This window comes from Etheostoma spectabile, chromosome 7 (assembly GCF_008692095.1).
Source record: "Etheostoma spectabile isolate EspeVRDwgs_2016 chromosome 7, UIUC_Espe_1.0, whole genome shotgun sequence".
Classification (NCBI taxonomy): Eukaryota; Metazoa; Chordata; class Actinopteri; order Perciformes; family Percidae; genus Etheostoma; species Etheostoma spectabile.
In genome coordinates this window covers 2,315,453-2,336,902 of record NC_045739.1, presented here as the reverse complement: position 1 = coordinate 2,336,902, position 21,450 = coordinate 2,315,453, and the positions used below count along the sequence as shown (strand labels likewise).

General features: G+C 44.6%; 1 protein-coding gene across 2 annotated transcripts in view; it reads left to right on the top strand.

Annotated features, from left to right (window-relative positions):
- camta1a (calmodulin binding transcription activator 1a) overlaps nucleotides 1-21,450 on the top strand; it is a 288,847-nt gene that overhangs the window by 117,411 nt on the left and 149,986 nt on the right. For both annotated transcript variants that reach the window (XM_032520276.1, XM_032520277.1), the window contains exon 4: nucleotides 12,146-12,213. In XM_032520276.1, the coding sequence (XP_032376167.1) occupies nucleotides 12,146-12,213 (68 nt within the window). The remainder of the gene's footprint in view (nucleotides 1-12,145; nucleotides 12,214-21,450) is intronic.

Sequence of the window (21,450 nt, the reverse complement as noted above, 5' to 3'; positions counted from 1 at the left end):
TTGTCACCCCTGCTCTCGCCTGTTAGTGCTATTTGTCTCCGGGTGACCTTTGATTTCACACTGCATTGGTTTTCTCCCGTTATGGACAAGAGGCGGTTTTTGCTGACAACAGAGGAAACCTTATCTTTTAAATAAGTAATTCCTCAACTGCTCAGTGAGTTCACCAGCAGCAAAATATTGGGATTGCTGAAGAGGCAGGCACAGAGGCACACTGGGGAAAAGATCTCTCTCTATATGCTACACCACCTTCGCCTGACTCTCATTAAAAATTCCACAACGTTAGAACAAGGCTTTCTATGCTGCTTTTTTTGTCAACATGGTAAACTTAAAATGTATTTTCTTTCATTTTTTGCCTCAATATACAGGGAAGGCTTTAAAACTGGATTCAGATCACATGCAATGTTTGACTGTGTCAGTTCTTTGAAGGCCCTGTGGTTAAGAGGTCTCTATGTGAGTCTATATGGACCGCTCTTGGTTTGGCATCGGTTCTGTGTGTGACTTAGGAAGCACAGAGGGGGCAGGTTTATCGTTGTATTGTAGAGGGGTTTAGGCAATGACACAATAGCACCAGCCAGGCCTCCTTGGCATGGGCTGGGGCCCAGAGCTTTAGGTTTTTGGGATGGGAGAATTGATCGGGGTGATGGCTGGAGTGAGTGAGAGGTGGGACGGATGAGGGAATTGCAAGGGGATGGATCTGTTGGCACCTGACTCCGTGGGTTCTGGCTGGATGCTGAACTAGTCTCCAGTAACACAGATGCATCACCATGAATTATATTATGCCTTGGCAGCTGCTTACTCCCAGATTCATCTTAGCAGTCATTGGGTTATTTATTTGTTTCAACAATTTGTCCAAAGACATACCTATCTAAAAAAACAACAATAAGAATTAAAGCTGCAAGCAGCGTTGGACGGGCCCTCGCACCTCCTTGCGTGGTGGGGTACTGGCGGACGCCGCTCCATGCGCCCGTGTATTTGAGGGACCGTTGGACATCGCAAACCGTCACCAATGACAAAGGAACTCTCTGCTGAGTTGAATGATACCTCACCCAGGAGTCTACCTCAAACGCCTCAAAAGTCATGTCGTGGTTAAAGCCGCCATGCCACGCCCTTACTGTTTTTCTTTAGCAGGAGTTTGTTTAAGTACAGCACCTTGACTTTTAGGTCTACTTCCTGTTACCACTAGGGGGGTTCAATTCAAAATGGCGGACTTCCGGTTGCGATAAGGGTATGGCTCCAATGAGCTTTTTTGTACCGCATTTTGTTAGTCTACGTTAAACGAACTGCAGGGGCTCAATTTTTAAAATTTGTGGGGGCATTAGTGAGCCATTTTTGTGCGCCTATTACTAATAACCTTTGAAATATGTAACTGTTCACCAGACTGATAGTGACTTTTTGAATATGTTAAGCCCCTCAAAAATGGATTTAATTTGTCGGAATAAGAAATAATCATAATTCCTTTCAATAGGGCTTTCCGCCGTCGGCACTCGGACCCTAATAAAAAATGAGACAGATTTAACATATTTTACGGAATGGGTTTTTGTGCAGTTAAAAGCATTATGACTACATTCTGATGGAATGCTTCATTTCAGCCCAAATGCCATTGGGTGAAAAAAAGATGGTGTGGCAAAGTACAAGACAGTTTCCTCTGAACACCTCTTGAACACCTGCCTGGAAACCTGCCGGGATAACACCTCATTCAATGGCTGCCTGCGAGCTGTAGCAGCTCAGGCTTTTGGAGATAGAAGTGATGCTTTGGGCCTTTTGTTCAACTCTGACATGGCTGTTCGGACACCTTTGTTCTGGAAGGAGAGGCCCATTCACAGCGCGCCTGGGGAACAAATTGAATCTGGTTGACAATTAATAGCCGTGCGGCATGTTTAATTAAGAGCATGTAGCCAGCGAGCGACGTGAGGGAGATAAACAGAGGTGAGCTGCACCGAGCCAGACTGGGCTCACAAAGGAGCAGGCCATTGGAGCGTCTGGCTGATCGATTCCCTACCGTCTGCAGAGAGCAGCCTTCACAAAGAGCAGCCTGCACCTCCCCTCTCAGCGGGCCAAACTTTTAGTGGGGAGAGATGCAAGACTGATAATGCACACAAGGCAGATGAGAGTATGCAGATAGAGGCAGGAAAGTTGAGGAAATGTGGGCTCAGTTGAAAAAGAAAAAGTGAAACCCATACAGCAGCACAGATGCACTTTAGTATTTGGTAGCTTGGTGTGTACTTTGGTGAAAATGACCTTGAGCATGATGATTACTGATGGTGAGTAGTCAGTGACTGTAGCTCATGCGGATGGTTAGTGTTACATAGATGTCGGGTGTTGGGGTTTGCTGTTCGGAGACAAAACATGCATGTCGGCAAGCTGGTTTGGCTTCAGGCATCTGTGACCTTCACAGTCCCACATTCCCGTTATTGTAACATGAACACAAAGCGGCAGTGAGCCAAGAGAGAGATACGGATAGAGACAGAAAAAACAGAGAGACAGAGAAAAGGGAGAGCACTTGACAGCTTGTCTGATAGGCCAAACAATACCAGCCATGGCCAGGCGATGCTCTGGACACACGCACACACACACATGCACTCACACCCACTTCAATTAAAGCGGGCCCTCCTCCAGAACTAACAATCACATCAGTCAGCGAGATGGCGGGAGCTGAGAGGGGATAAAATGAGAGCAGTTCATGTGAGGATTTGACTGATACTCATGTGTGGTATGCGTGCCTGCATATACAGTCAGGGTTTGTATGTGTTTGGTCTGCCTGGACATGTGTGTGCTGACAGGCGTACAAAGAGATGACAGGAAAAGAAAAGGGAGTTGCAGGAATGTAATTTGTTCATGTAAGAATTAAAAGGATGTGTGTGTGTGCTGTACACACTTTACAGGAAGTAGCAATAGAGGATAAAGGCATGAGTCTGACAGACAAAGGGGGATCCTTTCATGCTGACGAGTAGTTGGGGGAGAAAAAAGAGTTTCTGCCGGCTAATTGGCTTGAGCTTGAGATCTGGCCATCCCTTTGGTGAATTTTCAGACTTGTCTTGTCTTCATGTCTTTTCTCTCTGTCTCTCGTGTCGGACGCAGTGAATGGACAGGACAACGTGGGCTCAATATTTCACCCTGTCTCTCTTTCCGATACATACTGTAGTCAATTAAAGACATAACATTTTGCCCTTTGCCCACATCATCTGCCTCTTCTTCAATATGTTTACTTGCCTCTTTCTCTTCTCTTCCACCTCCTTCCTCTCCTTCGCCTATACTCTTCCTGCCTCTGACACGGTGAGCCAGCTTCATTTTATGTGTCACAATTTGTTCTCCTGTCAGAACATTCAGCATTTTTGTATTTTTTAAGGAGCTCTTCCACTATAGCTGGTTATTGAGAACAGGCTGAACCAATCACTATAAACTTTACATAACCAAACAGCACAGCATGCTACTTATGCAAGCATGCACGCACACACACACTTTTTTGCACTACATGCTCATCGGTACACGTGCATGTCTCCGTGGTCAAAGATAGCTGCAATTTTGAAGGAAGACCTGTTGGTGGTTCTGGGGTGTGTCTCGAATTGAAAGTTAGAAATTGGTTTCATGCAAGGGTGCCCCAGTCATTTGGCTGCACTGAATAGGGGAATTCAAAGGATAATGCAGGCATTAATTGATTCTGGGCCTGAAATAAATAGGCTTTCAGGCTCACATGAGACAGAACTCTTCTCATTTGTGCCTTTTGAGGAAGACGGGGGAGTCTCTCCTCCTCTTCTCTCCTTTTCCGTCTTTGGATAGGTCCAGAAGGAGCCTTAAAATGAAAGTTGACATCAGTTGATTGATATGAAGTGAGTGGTGACCTTCTAGTTTCACTGTCACTTCATTTATGCATGATACAATCGCTCCTTGACTTTTGGGGAAATTTGGTCGAGCTTTGAAGATATAGTGCTTAGATTCTTACAATGTCTCCACAGAGAGAAATCACACCTCAATTATATTTAGATGACATTTAATGCCCTCTCTGAGGATTTTGACTGCAATATCTTTCTCGCACAAAGCACAAGAAAGCAACAAATGTAGCATTTATGTCTGCACTCTATATCAAATTGTGAAATTACATTCAGAGTCAAACAGACCTAGCGGCTGTTGGGCATACAATATGAAATGGCACTTTCAATATCCGCTGTCTACCAAAACAAGAGCATCTGTCAAACAGAAGATGTACAGTAAAGAATTAGAGAGAGGAGACACATACATAACCACCTCCTCCAGTAAGTTTGACTGCTCATGCAGGTTTATTCCCCCTCTTTTGGGCTTTTGGAGGGGTTGGGGGGTAACAGCCTGGAGTCTCTGCAGTGGGGCTGGGGTAAGGTCAGCATCGCGGAGGCTCCGCCACTCTCCTTTCTCCTTGGTTGGGCTGTCAGCAGGGGGGAACCGAAATCCTGCTGCATATATGATGAAGAGGACGTGCAGCGTGGACGCCAGAGGTCAGACAGCCACGGGGCGCCAGGAAGTGAACCTGGCCGCTTCCCTGCCGCGTACCACAATGCGTCCGCGTGCACACACATACACATTTTCTGCCCTATTTACTAATGTAGTGCTCCGTGTTTCCGCTGAGCCTCCAATACATCTTAAAGTCTTGCCAGAAGTTGGAGCCTGAGGGAAAGAGAAAAGAGAGAGGTGCAAAAGAATCATTACACGAGACACATCTCTCAAGGGTACAACAGTAGGCGGTCCCATATGGGCTTTAGATCAGTAGGCACACACACATCCATAGCAACAACCACAGGGTCACAATGCTGCCTAATTATGGCTGACAAAGATGGATGTATTTCATCTCAGTCAACTTTATGGCCAATTCTCATTCAGTGTGTCCCTAACAGACATGCTATAGATCCATTCCCACATTAATCCTTTTCGTGATTCCTCCAGGTTTTCTGTGTGCTCGGTTGTACTCTAATCTCTCCGCGTTCCTCCTCCTCCTCTCATCTTTTCTGTCCTTGCTGCTGCTTCTGTGCTGTCTCTACAGATACAGGACATTCACGCACAGTTGGGTTTGTTACAATGTGGGAGGCAGTGGCTGACCATTGTTGTCCTTGAAGGCCAAATATGACATCCTCTCAACGAACATCTGAGACAGCAGCCATGGCACCAAAGCCCGCTGCTCTCTTTCTGTATGTCCTGTTGCGCAGCTTCTTATTCCGTGACAGAGGAGGTGGGAAGACCCTCCCACACACACACACACACACACACACACACACACAGCAGAACAAAATAATATTAATGAGAAACAATTTTGGATGTACCTATATTTGGTGCAAGATAGTAAAATTGTATAAATACTCTTTTTCACAAAGAAAGACATTTATCACAAATAAGGTACAGTTTGTTACCAGAATGAATGTCAGTCACTATGACATCTTTATCAGACTCATTAGTGGGGCCTGTCTGTAGATGGCCCAGCAGAGCAGTGGGAATAAAACCTGGAAAGGAAGAGGGAATCTAATATCTTTTTTGTGATCATTAAATTAATTACATTTTAATTATGTTTATTTAGTAGATCATGTCTTTTGTGAAATCACATTGCAATGTAGGAATATTAATTAAACTATATTTATTTTTCTCTTAACGTCTCCCACTGTCCCTCAAAGAATGTGACTTCTCCTTTAGCTAGTGGTTAACTCATTTAATTGATGAAGCTACTCTAGCTAATCCTAATTAAGTAACGTTTTTTTTTTTTCTGCTGCTGTAGTCCTGCTGTCTAATTGGAGCTTGTAGTATTGTGCCTGATCCTGTATTTAATTGTTTGTGCAAATGACTTTTTCTTAAAGCTGACAAACTTTAAGAATCGTAGAATAAGCCTACTTGACAAGCCGGCTGCTTAATTGGTTGCTGAACACTTGTTCTGTCTTGACAATACACAGATGTGTGACACATGTTGAGCCACACAAACCCACTGGAATAGCTGAGTTAAAAGATTCTACACATCTCTGAAACTCTCCTGGAGAAATGAAACACCATTCTTTCAAAAACACATTCCCTAATTTGGTGTTTTGGAGATTGCTGGGGAGGGTGTCCCATAGTTGGGTTGATCTGGTTATAACGAAATCTGCAAAATACATTTCAAAAAAATAATAATAATAATTTTAAACTCATCAAACCAGAAACCTTGCCCTATATGGAAACATTTGCATTTGTTATGTTTCTTATTTCTTATTTCTTCTGGTTTTACCTTTGATATGTCTCCCTTAGAAACCCAGGCAACTAATGTATGTGTGTGGTCAAGAACTTGCACAAGATCTCTGTTGTAGGCACAGAAATATTGTTTTTTCATATTCCATTAATGAATTAAAGTTACTCTGGTAGTGGGTATGGCCCAAGACCCCTCCTCCACCACTGTTCTTCCTTATTGCCAAGTCCTCGGTCCGTATGTAAGTATAGAGTGTACAGAAGTGATACAGTAAACAAAAAAGAGATTGCTGGCGGAGCAGCTGCTGTAGGATACATTGATTTTGGGAGCAGGGAGGCATGCAGCGTTGAGAAGCGTGAGGAGGCTCCCTAAGAGAATGCCTCCTTTTTCACAACAGTCTTATGACCAGCATGCCAAGCAGAAATGTGAAGAGAGGCATTGACCAACTACTGGAAAACATCTAAGCTATCCATGATCAATTTTAAATTGATCCAAGAACTATGTATAATGTAGGGCAGTGGATGGCCTGCCTCGCTCTTCTCACGTCCTGTATGGCAACAGAGAGCCGAACCACAGGAGCAGAGCGAGCTAGATGGAGAACAGAAGACATTTTTTTGGCTGTGTTTTAAACATATACTAAAGACATTTGTTATGAGGAATGTGCTGGGTGAAGCATGAACATCACCCAACATTTTTGTGAGGATGTCATTCAGCAGTGACGATGCAATTCTTTTTAATTTCTTTTTTTTAACAACAAAAACACAGGTAGAGTGGAGCAACAGAGTGGACACAGTGTGACTTCCACCCCTCCCTTTTGGCATGGGTCATCCCTAAGAGGCCCCATGCCGGTCCTAATGAGCAGTATGCTGGAGAGGGCATCGTTTGAATCCAGCACAGGGACTCGTAGAACAGCCTCACTCCTCTTCAGCAGATGCCAAGTGCACCTGTCAACAGCTCCATACTCTGTTGTTGCTAACTTTCACTTTCTCAACTCTCTCACTCTCCTATGTCTTTGTTTCTGTCTCAACCGTCTCACTTTCTCCCTTCTCCTCTGTCCTGACCATTCTCCTTGATAGCAAATCCACTGCATCCTATTATGAGCCATGCTCAGACAATCTTAAGGGCTAGCTAGAGGTTACAGCTTGCTAAAATAGATTCACTCTACCTCACTGCCTTTTCCTAGCTTAAAAGAGTAATATGGCCATATGAGATTACATAGATACAGTGTGTGATACATTATTGCGAGTGCATTAAGAATTCATGAAGTATAAACAAAAAAAGCCCAAAATGATTCAGCAAAGGTGCTTTTGCTTGCAGAATCGAACCGAAGCGCTCTTTTTTAATCACCACACCTTCACGCTTCTCCTGTTATAAATGCATTTATCATTGTCATGGGAAAAAAACACTTTCAACTTTGTTCCTCCTCTCTCCTTTTTGATTATCCTCTCCGTTTTCAGTAACTCTCTCCCCATCCCTTCTTTAGTGCCAGTTTCTTTCTTTTCTGTGTCTAATTGCATTTGAATTTTCTCTGGTGTAATCTTGCAATAGCCAGGAGCTTCAACCCCCACCCCCCATTCCATTTGTGCCCTGCCCTGGGCAGGTTGGATTCCTGGGCTGCCCTGGAGGAAATATCAGATGACCTGGTACTCCACAGCAAAACCCTGGTCATCAGGGAGGGCTCCTCTCACTGTATCCATCCCTCTGCCCCCTCTCAACCACTTCCTGTTTTCAAGTGCAGTGGAAGGTCAATGCTTTGAGGATGCGATCCCCGGACATCCCCACAAGGCAGGCTGGAGGCGCTGTACTCTTCTTCTTTCCTCCCAGACTTGCTCCATCTATTCTTTTGCATCTTCCTGCTCTCTCATATTCATTTCATTAGCTCAAGCTTTTACCTCAATCAATACTGTTGCTAAAGTTAGTTTTTCTAATATAGCTATTCATTAAGTGCCTTTTCATTAGTGTCACTCGAGCAACAGTATAACTGGAATAATACCGTAATGGACAAACATATACTGTAATTTTTGAATCCTTCTTTTGGGTGATGAAGATTTAAATGGTTAATCTCACAAAGGATGAGTCATTACTTAATGTTTTTACATAATGTTTCTAGTAAATCTTGGGTTTAAAAAAAACTAAGATTAAATCCTCAAACGATGTAACTGTTGGCATTTTAATGTGGGGGCAGCACAGAAGGGAATGTGCTTCAAGGTTTTGTCCTCCCAGCCCTGTATCGTTCCCACCTTTCATTTTCTGTCAGCTGAAATGCACCGTGGATGCAGAAGGAAAGGAGAGACGTTATGGATGGTGTTTAGAGACAGGTGTCTGATGCGTCCTGAGATAATGCCAAAAGACTCCTATCTCTCCTTCTAATGGAACAGCGACAGTTGTTTCAAGTGATCAGGTCTGTCAGCCAAATGCTGGAGCGTTGGTCCTCTCAACGCCTCTCTTTTCTCCCATAAATCAAAGTTGTTATTGGGAGAGAGGATCACAGGGAACAGCAAAACAATCTAGCCTCAGGTCATCCTGGGACAGTGAATCTACCGTAGAATGTCTCCATCAAACACTGGCTTCATGTTTGACTTACTTCTGTGCAGCAAGAAAGGGTGAGGGTCTACTAAAAATGTATCTGATCAGGTCTTCAAACAGTTGCTCTGCTAATTGTCATGACAACTAAATTTGAGACAATTAATATGGGACAGGTCAAATAGTGTTTATTTTCTGTAAGTTTGCTGCTTCTGCTCCCACACACCCCTTCATTGGTGCAAAGAAGAGAAATGGGATGAATATGTTAGTGTCATCTCCAATTTCAAATAGGTAGACATTTCAAAAGCTGATTCTCTCTGGAGAAAATGTTGTACCTCAAGAGTGGAAATATCATCTGAAAGGCGAGACACTAAAAGCCAGTCATCTCAAAATGAAAATTTTCTCATGGTGGCTTTCCTTTTCACCTCAGCGCTTATGGGAAAGGAAAGAAAAGAATTGAGAGTGAGTGTCAGATTGGAGAAGGTGTGTGTGGAGCATATGAGAGGAGAGAACTACAAGGAAGACACACTGATGAGAACAGGAGTGACACCTCCTGAAGAGCACGTTAATAACGTGCCAGGCCCAGGCAGGTAACCAGTAATCAGGCCCTCTGATTGTAACACGGAAGACAGAAACACACGCACAAACACTCTCAGCTCTCCATCTCCATCAGCCCTGAAACCACTAGACTGCTCCGTCATGTTCTGGGGCGGCCCCGTGTGCTAACAGTGTGTCGCAGCTTTTACAGAGACAAAAGAAACAAATGAGATGGCTGGGTTACAACAAACAGCTCCGGGTTGTTCTTTCCCCTGGAAAATGAAAGGCCTCTTTTTTGCAACAACCGTGTCAATAAGAGGAGGACTTGCTCATACTCACTCTCTGGTTCGCTGGTAGCTTGTGCTGATTGTTATTTATTTAGATCTGGCTTGGAAGGGAGTTTGCCTCAATTTAAGCTGTGCAGAATACAGCTCCTACCGCTATAGTATATTTCAACAGCACCTGAGGATAAAATCCTAGCTAAGATCATGTCAGAGGGAGGCTGAGGCATAAAGGAAGGAAGAACAAACAGCCTTCCATGAGAAGGATTCTGACCTAGGAGGTAGAGTGAGTTAGAAGTTGTGTGTACAGAGGGCCTCTTCTGAATATTTCCCCAGTGAGGGGGAGCAGGCCGGAGGCACTGAGGTCAGCAGATAGAGTCCAGAGCCCAGTGACAGCTGCTGGTTTGACTTTGATGCACCATCAGTGTTCAGCACACCGCTTGCCTGCTTCCCCCCTCCACTCCTCTTGCACTAACCCGCAAGCGTGTTTGTTCAACCTGAACGCCAGTAGCCTCTCATTATGCCGCCCATGCAAACTTTGTCTCTTTGCAGCTGTTTAATGGCGGCACGTCTGTTTTTGTTTGTTTCCTCGCCATAAGATTATTGCACCTTTATGGTTGGTCGGGGGGTTGGAATAATCCCTGGCATCTGTTCAGAGAGGGAGGGGTGTGCAAAGAGCCAGAGGTAGAGGCTCACTTCCACTTTTTTAAATACGACACCATGCGGCCCCCTATTTCATCCTCTGCCACTGAGACTGGGGCCGTGGCTGGTTTTTAAAGACAAGAGTGATGGAAGGGGCTATGTGCTAACAGGCACAGAGGTCACTGAAGGAGCTTCCTACTGCCATTTATCCCTCCCAAAATGAGCACAGAATAGCAGGGATTAATCTAGTCACTGCCGTATTAGTCTCATTTACTTACAAATGTATGCAGAGAAGTAACTTTATTGTGACCCTAGTAGTGAAGCCTAATTTTTTCTTTCCCTGTGAACGGTGTAATTTTTGTTGGCATGGCTAACATTACACTTTCTCTAGAGAACAAGATTTTCTTGTTCATTCCATCAAGAAGGTTGCGGAATGTGGCTATTGTTATACTTTTCATTGCTTTATTGTTTTTTTGGTGTCATACAGCAGAAGTTTTAAAGGAGAGGAGCAGCCTAGAGCTCCTCTTGACAGCCTCATCCCCATCTTCCCCCCCCATCTATCTTTTTCTCAATTCAAGACTCCATCTTGTCATGGCTTTACTGCCTCCGGTCATTATGGCAGGAGAACAGGAAGTTAATCAACGCAGCATTATCTCTCAGCCTGCACCTGTAGGCAAGGGTGCCAGTCTTGCTACCACACTCCCTCTGTCGGGACCCTCGCCAGCCTGGGAACTCCTCACACCACAGCGCTCTGCAACATCCCCATGGGCCAGCTTGCTGTGTCTCTGTGCCAGGTCACACTTGTGACACAGCCTCCATGAGGCAATGGGAGCCTCCGTGCAGTGGTGTATCATTTATGGTGTGTGTGCATGCAAAAAGAAAAGAAGGAAGCAAAAACCACTGTGTGATTACTTTATTCTGCCACAAATGTCTTGTTTTATTCCAAATCCTTCTGTAGAGAAAGCTGGTGTATTTGGAGACTTTATTGCCCCATGTGCACAGGCAAAGTAACAACATAAAGCCCCAGAGTAGGCTTTCATCAAACTCGAGCACAGACCAAACAAGACAATATTTGAACAACATATTCACACTTAAATGATTGCTGACACTGCAACATGAGGAGAGATGCGCATCCTTAAAAAACTGAAAAATATATTTTTGTGGAAGATGGCAGCAGGTCCGTCCTTGTGTCTCTCTATTTCTAACAGTCTGAGAAGCTGACAAATGTCCTTGCTGAAGGGGTGAATTGCTGGCTGTCGCTGGTAATCATCAGGTTGTCTACCAGCATCCAAAGTGCTTTTATTTCTGCCCATTAGTTTGGTGAGAAAATGGCCGGGTATGGTCGAGCGTGTTCGCCCTTACCCTCAGACTGATGCAGTAGGCAAGGCAAGCATGGGAAACTGAAAGTGTTTGAAGTATCTCTATTTAGACCAGTGGCAGTTTGGGCTTTTTCTTTTTTACTTCAGTGTCTATAGCATCTCTTTGTACACAACTGACTCCAGTCAGTCTTAAGTAGCAGGACACACACATGTCAATATTGTGAGACTAGCGTATAATTATTATTCAAAGGTTAAAGAGTGGATTGATCCACAGAGGAGTGTCAAGGGCAGATGAAAGGGATTTGGGGCAGGATCGGACCAAAAATGTTAAAAGCTGCTCACTGTCAAACAAAGACACATCAATCTTTCTGAGAGCACCTTGATGTCCTCAGAGGAGAACCTGATCAAAGCTTTTGTAACAAAGATGGTCTCAGAAGATGATCTGACCTCAGCTGCATTCCACTTCTGTCTTTCACTTTACTTTTACCGGTCTCCATTTACCTGCCTGAGCTCCCCGGCACTGCCACGGTTTTCCGTCTTTGCCGTGTTTGTGCTGCTGGTTAGTCTGAATATCAATGAAGCAGTCTCACCAATGTATTACAAACACAACAGAACAGTGATTAAAGATGACATATCTAAGCCTCCCTCCCGTTCCTCTCTTCTCTTTTTCACAGGAGATCGCAGCTTACTTGATAACATTTGAAAAGCATGAAGAATGGCTAACAACATCCCCTAAAACAAGGTAAGACAATTATACTTCTTTCTGCCCTCTTTTAAAACATTAGTTAAGATTCATAGCCCTAAAAGTATAACATTCAGGGAGCCAACATTTCCATTTTTTGTTTTACATAATTTCTTCTTCAAGACCATTTTCCTTATGCACAGCTTGCAACCTCCTTCAAGTTCAGTGCAGGATGTTTAATATTACAGGCTGCTGATGGCTGTTCAGCAAAGTTTACAGTTTGCAGTTAATTGATAGAATATTAATATCGACTAATAATTGCCTTTTGGCAAGCCAAGTAACATAACATGCACTGGTGCAGGTTCTGTTTTAAATGGTATGTTAATGTGTTCCTATAATAATAATAATAATAATAAGAAGAAGAAGAAGAAGAAGAAGAAGAAGAATAATGCTGTTGAAGCTGGAGGTGTTTGTCTGGGTCAGACGTTACACCCACATGTGGAACTAAATGCCAAGAGCTACTGTAGTATTTGAAACAGAATAGAGTTGCCAGCATTGTCCTTCATTTATTTAGTAAATGTAAGCAGGTGCAAATAGCCAGGCCAATGTGCAAATGAAGAACAAATTTTCCTTGGCTTTTTTTAATGTGCCAATGAATGAGCATTGGTTGTGATGTATTTTTATCATCTATGAAGGATAATAATTATTAATGTATGTGGCTTTGTAATATAATTTTTCTACATTTGACAATAGTGGACAGCTTTTTGTCTGAGTAGCTTTCTATAATCTCTTCATCATGGACAGCTCTGGAATTGACACCCTTGGCCTCTTTTTTACTATTGAACTGTCAGACCACACAATTACTTCACCGCTACATCAAATGCAGCACTATGAACACAATGTCCCCTTTACTAAAGTTTACATTTTCATGCATTTGGAAGCAGCTCAATATGTTAAATCTTTCTTTCTCAATTTCTGCAAGCTGGACAGGCTATGCTTGCATTATTAGCAGTCCTCATCCATGTGTAAATGGACCCTGGGCTCACTGACATAGAACCCACTCCTCTCGTCCCTCTCCCCACCCCTCTTTTCTTCAGCTGCCTCAGAGGGACATTCATAATAGTTTTGCATGAAGACACTGCCAATTAGAATATGTTCTCTGGTATAATTATAGCGCGTGGGCCAAAAGAGCACTAAGCTCACCTTTTTTTTTTTTTTATTATTATCAAGAATGTCCTCTACTCTCCAACTCACCAAAGATGAAACCATACATTACGCATTTTTTGAGGCCTGCATAGTTGGTAGTAGAATTACCTTTAGTAATCTCCCCAGAACATGCAGGTGCTGTAATCTTGCTGTAGTAGTATGGTAAATGACATCAATGAACAAATATAAAATGGTTAGGATTTTAAAAAAGAGACTGTGAACGGTGCTAGAGCATTATAAATGTCAGAGCACTGACATCCTTCAGCACAAGGTAGCCTACAAATGACACTTGAGTGAGATGTGAGGGACTTTTGATCCGGTGACTTTCTAGTCAATAGGTCCTCAGGATGCTCACAGCCACAGTCACCACTGGCTGTCTGTTATGAAGTGGTCTTAGCTGCCTGTGTGCTCAACCCCATGTCATGTCTCAGTGCAGGTGTTGATATCTCAGCAAATGTCTCACCAGGAAGCAGCCCCCAGTGTGTCATGTGACAGCACAAAATTACATTCCATGTGTGTGTGTGTGTGTGTGTGTGTGTGTGTGTGTGTGTGTGTGTGTGTGTTTGTGCGTGTTTGTGCGTGTTCTAGACAAGAGAGGTGAGGAGAGCGGTTGTGAAGTGTTTGTGTTTTCCCAGATGTCAGTGAAAGGGTACAGTGTAGTGATGGATGTTGGGGCCAAGAGAGGTTGGGGGGGGGGGTGAAAGGGTGCGGCATATATGTGTGATTGATGGGAGATGATTGATGGCTGGCCTCTATATGAAAAGCTTACTGCACAAGGTGATGGGTAAAAAGTTCAAACTCAGGACACCTGTGGTTAAGTGCTGCCTTATCAATTGTCATTACACATCTTCGGGTGCATGTGGGTGGGGCCCTGTGCATCTGATTGTGAGTGTGCTGTCTGCATCTGTGTCATGTGTGGGTTGACCCCTGTGGGGAATAGGCTAAGTAGGCTAATTCTGCCCCTGCCAGCGCCTGTAGACAGGGTCAGCGGGGCATGATGGGAGGCAGAGATTAGCAGCAGGGTCATACACGACGACGCACCGCACTGCCTGGATGCACCGCACGCATGTAACAACTCTGACACATGCAGGTCGTAAACATGGTAGTGGTCCACAGCCAGAGCTCAAGGAGCTGACGCCAGCTGTTTGACCAATGTGACACGCGATGCAGGACAAGCCCTGATTAGAGATGGCATCCTGTCAACACAAGGAAGATGAGATGAAGTGGACCAATTACGTGCCTGCATAGTTGTATTTTACTAGGCTAATGCACATCAGCTAGGCTCATATAGTAGCAGTGCAGCCAGTGCTGTCTTTTATTTGGGTCTGTTTCTGTTTGTTTATCATTTTAAAATCTGAAGCGTGCCGGGGGAGAGTAGTGGAATGCTGAGTGATTGATGTGCCTAGCTCTAGTAATACACATTCCCTTTAAGATAGGAAGTGCAACAGTGCTTAAAATCAATACCAGTGTTCTCCTGCTGACTGCTTGAACAGCACTACAGCTAATTCAGGCCGCACCTGTCAGAGCTGGGGAAATCTTTCCCTTCTCGGGCCTTACACTTTAATTTACACCCACAGCCTCGCTGGCTTCCATTTCCATTAAAGGGAGAGCCTGGCATCATGGCTTTAATGAAGGCCACAGCCAGGTTGTGATTTAAGATGGCCGTTACCCCGCACCTTCACTCCACAGGAGGGAACACACTTAAAGGGACAATTAGGATTTTCCTCTCCTACATCCTTCCAGATAGCCATGCTCATTCTTTCCATTTTCCTTTTTAAAGCTGTGTCCATGATGCTTCAGCTGATGGGATCTGAAGGTGCCTGTGGGAGGAGAGGGAAAAAAAGAGAAGGCATAGATACACTGTGGTTTAAAATCTAGACAATAACATTTCATTTGACCTCATCATGGGCGTTGCATGGTGCTCCTATCGAGAGCAGACATTTGTTGTCCATCATAAATGACACAAATGTCTCCTTGAGGGGCTTTTTCACGGGTGTTTGTATGTTGACAGATGGAGAAACAATTGACTAGAGGGTGTCACAAATTGGTCAGCCCAAAGAGGTAATGGACACCTGTGTGTCGTATAGAGATAGCTCGTTATCCTGAGCATCCCATAAATGAAACATGAGTGGAACAGTCGCACATTAGTGTTTCTTTTCTCTACTGTTTGTTTTATACGGCTGGTTAACAGCAACCCATCTCAAAACACAACAGAGAGAGTGCTTCTACGCCTGTCATCCAGATTGCTCTGTATCGCTCCTTTCTTGCATAAAATACAAAAAACATAGACTAGACTTGTTACAGCTGTTGGAGTGTTGAATTGGTGGGCTATGTCAGCCAATTGCTTTGACTTTTACGCAACTTTGGAACATAGAATGTATTCACATGCTTACATGACCACAGAACATGCACACACACACACACACACACACACACACACACACACACACACACACACACACACACACCACACACACACACACACACACACATTGTATATTGAAACTATCAAACAATAAGCACCAGTCCTTAGAGAGCCCTACAATGACACTGAACCTAACCGCCCCCACGTCCCAGCGCAATAGCCCTCTCTCCTCCCACATTCACATCCACATCCACAGCAACAGCAGCAGCAGCACTCCAAAATGAAACCGAGCCCCTTTAGACAGCTTCCAAAGACAATGCTTTTATTAAAACCTACAGCATCGGCGCCACCCCAGAGGCGCGGGCACACCAACAACAGAGTAGAGCAGAACTGAGAGGCAGCCTGAAATCTACTAATGACTGTTTGTTTGCTATTGTGTATGGTGTTTGCTATTGTGTAAGTAGCCTGTGAATTTGTGCAGATACGTGATATGTGTATGTGTGTGTGTGTGTGTGTGTGTGAGAGAGAGAGAAATAGAAGGGATAGAAGGGATTGTGTTTTCGCACATATATACATTCGTAAATGTACTCTTCGTATGCGTGACTACACATTTGAAAAACGTATTGTGGATGAACATATGCAGGCATTTATGAATGTATTGAGATGGCATGTGTCTGCATAATTAGCGGTGAAACTGTGTGGAAGTGTTTTGAATTAGAAACAATGTGCTTGTGTATACCATGATTGTGTCTTTTTTTATAAGAGAAGTAGTATCTGGGTGAGTCTGCCACTGCAATAAGACCTCCCTAGGCCTATGTGTAAACTCAGTTTCTGTCACCTAGTCTGGCACATGGTGTGAGTAAGTGCTGGTGTGTGTGTGTGTGTGGTGGTGGTGGGGGGGGGGGGGGGGGGGGGGGGGGTTGTGGCTGATGTGTTGGATGTGCCAGAGAAGGGCGTCTGATAGGGTTTGGTCCTAATGCTTTGTGGCACTCGTTGGCTGGCAGAGTTTCAGAGGAGTGTGAAAAAGAGAGAGAGAGACATAGGGAAAAAGAGAGAGAGAAGTACAGTTGGAGAGGGGGGAAGGCACAAGATAGATTGCATTGAAACAAAGACAGTAGGACACATGGCACTGAATCAAGCCAGAGTTATGATAAAAGCCAACATATCAAGTAAATGTGAAGAGACTGTTTGTTGAGGTAAACTAGTGTGGTCTCCTTCATTTCTTTCCTCTGCCTGTCCTTCTCTTTTTTGTTTTTTTTCCCCACTCATCAAGAGTAAAAGTTTAGTTTGTTGCATAGTGACACTTCTTCCCTGGCTGCCCCATTCTGTCGGGCGCTGGAGGACACTGTGCTGCGTTGCTTCCATCCAGTCAACAGCCCTGACAAGGACAGCCATGCCCACCTGGGGCCTTGCTGGCTGGGTGAAATGAAGCCCACCAGGGAAAGCACAGAGGACATGAGTGAGGTGAATCCAGAGAGCATGAGGTAAGAGTGAATGAAAGAGATGAAAAATAGCCATCGAAGGAAGAGTGAATATGATGGAGTGAGAGCAGTTTGGAAAATGGAAACATGTCGATAACAGAAGCGAACGGAAGAGATGGAGATGGGAGGTATAGTGATGGATGGGCAGAGGAGAAGAAGAAGTGAGGGGGAGAGGATTTACGCAAACAGACGAAAGAGCAGGAGAAAGATGGAATAGATGGGGATTGAGCTGACATTGGGCGAGGGAGAGAAAAACGAGAAAAATAGAGTGGGTAAACACCAGATAGAGATGGAGGGAGGTGAGCAATGGATTCAACTGACAGATAGAGAAAAGTCCTGTGGTTTTGGGGCATGGGAGGGAGAATGCAAACGGTCAATAGATTACAGCTAGTGCTGGGCCGAGTGCCTGGGCCTCAGACTCCTGGCCAACTTAATAGTGCCTCTTGTTTGTCTGTCCTCTAAAGTAATGCCCAAGCCAAGCCCAGGGAAGCAGCCTGAGCCTGAGGCTAGTGGAAATGGACAGGGGACTAGATATATGTTAGTTCTCATCCCAGCTGCTGTATATTACCCTGGCCAGCTTGCCCACCGGAAACTATTCAATAGAACATAGAACATCATCTAGCTTTATTGCCTTTATTACACTACACTCACCAGGGCTGCTGCTGAAGGCCAAGAAGGGCAGGATCAGCTCTAAGAATGAATCCTTTTTATTGTGTGTCCATTTTTGTATGGTAATAGTCAATGAAGTATATAGTATGTTTTTACTTGCGTGACTGTGGCTTTAAAAAAAGGGGGCACAGAAGTAAAGGATACTCAGTTTTGGGATGCTAAGGTTATACAAGCTACAGAGTAATACAAAAGCAGCATGAAAAAGAAGCAGGTCTTGCCTTGCTCGGTATGCCAATATGGAGGAGGAGGTGGTGGGAAGTAAGGAGTGCAGCCAGTGGCTGGCCACAGGAGAGAGGGGATAAATAAATAGAGGAGGAAGTTGATGTCAAGCAGGTGTTCAAGGAGAAAGTGTCAGCCAAGCGGGCCGAGATGGGGAGAAGTGCTGCCTCTGCAGCCTCATAATAAAGACTTAATTCAATTAGCGCTTCTGCACTGGTGAGCAGCGTGCAGGCTGGCTGTCATGGAGCGGGCAATAGACACAGCAGAGCACACCCTCAGCCACCAGACACATAGACGACCAGCCCTACACCGACCCAGCACTTCACTTTGCTCTCTCTTCTTCTGGCTCTCTCCCTTAGGTAAACGCAGGCATGCACACACACACACACACACACACACACACACACACACACACACACACACACACACACACACACACACACACACATATGTTTGAGTCACTAAGCAGTCCAGACACTAAACCCTGCCTACACATCTCTCTTACTCACACACTGACATTCTCAACACACAGACACACTGCCTCATTTCTCACACTCATCCCTCCCAACAAACTAAAGTCTCTTCAGCTCCTCTCCCTTCATCCCCTTGATTTTCTATTTTCAACCCCCCTCTGCTATCCACCCCCTCCTGTACCGTCCTCTTCCACCTCGTCACTCTGCTCTGTTTGTGCCGAGTGGCCGTATGTCGGCTTGTTGTATGGTGAGGATTTTGACTGTGAGTCCCTATTTTCAGCCCTGTGCCCAGTTGGGTGCTGTCCTGTAGGCATATGGTGTAGCGGATCCCGGATCCTAGGCCTTTCGAAAGCTCTAGGGGGCATTTCAGTTAAAAACAGCCTCTCGTCCCACGCACCTCTCTATGCCATACCCTGGAATCTGGTCTACCGCTCTGATTTGGGTGTGGCCCGAGAATGCCTGTTCCGGACTGGTGGCTTCGCAGTCCCATGCACCCATGGGACTATAGCATCAGGGAGCAATGCACAGTAAAAAGAAATTGCAGTAAAAGCTCCCACACATACAGGAAGGTGGAGAATAAGGGAAGGAAGAACAGGAAGTGGCAGAGGAATAAGAGGAGGAGGAAAATGGACAGGACACACGCCTTTAGTGATACCATTTGCAGTTATGTAAAGAGAAGGAGAAAATAGGTCCTGGATAGTTTCCAGAGAGCTGGGTGAATCAACAGCAAATAACAGACACAATATGGGTGCACACACACACACACACACACACACACACACACACACACTGGCACACATTCTGTCCCATTTCTTTACCCCAACTGAGCTACACAGTACAGGAAGTACAACGGATGATGAGTTGCCAGTGGCACCATTCAGTGTGTTAGAACAGCAAATGGCAGGACTGACCCCTTGCACCTCTTCATCATTTAGCGACCAAGAAAGAGTAGCAGTCCGGCTTGCTATGTATCTTCTACGCCAAGGCCTGCTTTGTGGATCACACACATACACAAGCAACCTTATTTACTTGACCTTTGCCCTTTATCCATCTGGTTGACCTGCACAGTTTGTTTCACTGGCTCACTGTGCATGAAACACTCTGGGGAATTCTTATCTGTCTTATTCTGGAAGATGATTAGCCTGTTGATTCTGATGAGACATCTTCATTACTGTAGATTTGTATTAGATAGACAGCCCAGCCCTCCACCCAGACCCTTACTACTTTAAATGCTTCATTAAAGAGAGGAGAGGATGGAGTGGGGGGAATGTGGAGGATAGCCATCTATTAATTTTGCATCAGTGAATTCATCAATTCAAATATAAGTCAATTGATAAATTATTCAAATCTTTTTTTGTCGCATTTGAGAGGAGTGCGCAGAAGGAAAGGTGAGAACCATTTGAGATTGGGTAATTAATATTCATAACTTCTTTAAATGAAGTAAGAAAAATACCTATCAATTTCCTATCAAGATTTTTTTTCATTAAATGCTCGTATAATTAAAAGTGTTTGAGTGAGACAATTCCCACGATGGGACAATTCTCTACAATTAAAGGCAAAGGCTTTGATTTCTCTCGTCCTCCTTGTCTCCCTTAACTCAGTGTTGTCGTTACTACCATCCAAATCCTGCAGACTTTTTTACATCACTGTTTGACTGATAGAGCTCCGAACAAGATGAATGAATAAGGAGATGATGAATCTCCCCTATCCACATCATGAGTAAAGATAATTAACAAGCCTGTGCAAAATGTGCGATCTCCACCTGCAACCCACCGCTGCCTTGCTAAGAGGTCTTGTGTTTGTTTACTGTATGTCACATTTTTCATCATCTCTCAGATTAGTCCTTCTTTCTGTTTGCTAAATTGTGGTGCTCGGGGGAGTTATGGAGACAGGTCAGCTAAGATTTAAAGTAGTTCTGCGCCTGACCCAAAGGAAAGCACTGCTGGATACATTAACATGATAGCGATATGATTATGTTGGAATGGACATGAAGGGTTTCAATTATTTACAGGTGATGTGCCCGTGAATTGGCAATGAAGTGGCTCGTAAATTACCCCCTCTGTCTAATCAAGCCTCCAGCAGAATAATGGAGAAAGTACTGCCAAGGAGGAAGCTCTCTCTCTCTCTCTCTCTCTCTCTCTCTCTCTCTCTTTCTCCCTCTCTTTTCTCTCTTTTCAGTGTTTTGGGTGGGGAGCAGGGATTGGCCACTTTCACAGTGGGATGATGACACTCCCCAGATGACATTGGTTGAAAGGCAAGAAATGTGCCAGTGAGCGCAGGTTTAAAACCTCTCCACTTCATCACTGCTCAGTGCTTTACTGCGCTTTATGTCACCAGACAATGATACAGTGACAGCCAAGCATCAAAATGTGCAGCACCAGCACCTAATGTGCGCCTTGGTTTTGTGCCTGAAAGAGAGGAGAGTATGAGACAGACACATAGGCACATTGAAAGGGAGAGAGAGAAAGAGAGAGAGAAAACCAGACAGGAAAATAGAGGGCTGCTGTAAAGGTCTGCATGGCCCTGCTCCAATGCAGCCTTCCCAACAGTAGCAACACTGTTCAGACAAACCGCAGCCAGCCACCAGTCGCTGGCTCCTTTCTAGCATCTTCTTCGGAGGCCTGTGGTGTGGGATCCTGCTCAGTTGACTGATGGTATCTTTAATTGAAAGAAATCTAATGCCAAAGAATTTTATAGCCTGTTTTAAAGTGTCTCTAGTGAGTGTGATTCCTTGCATATCCTGCTGCAGACCTGGGACGAGTGATGCAACCTACCAGCTCTAACCACCAAGGAGAGTAGTCCACCTGTATGTTGCAACCCACCTGCCCGCTTTCTGAGATTTTAATTGGTGACCAAAATGTTTACCTCAATGCTGGTGTGAGGT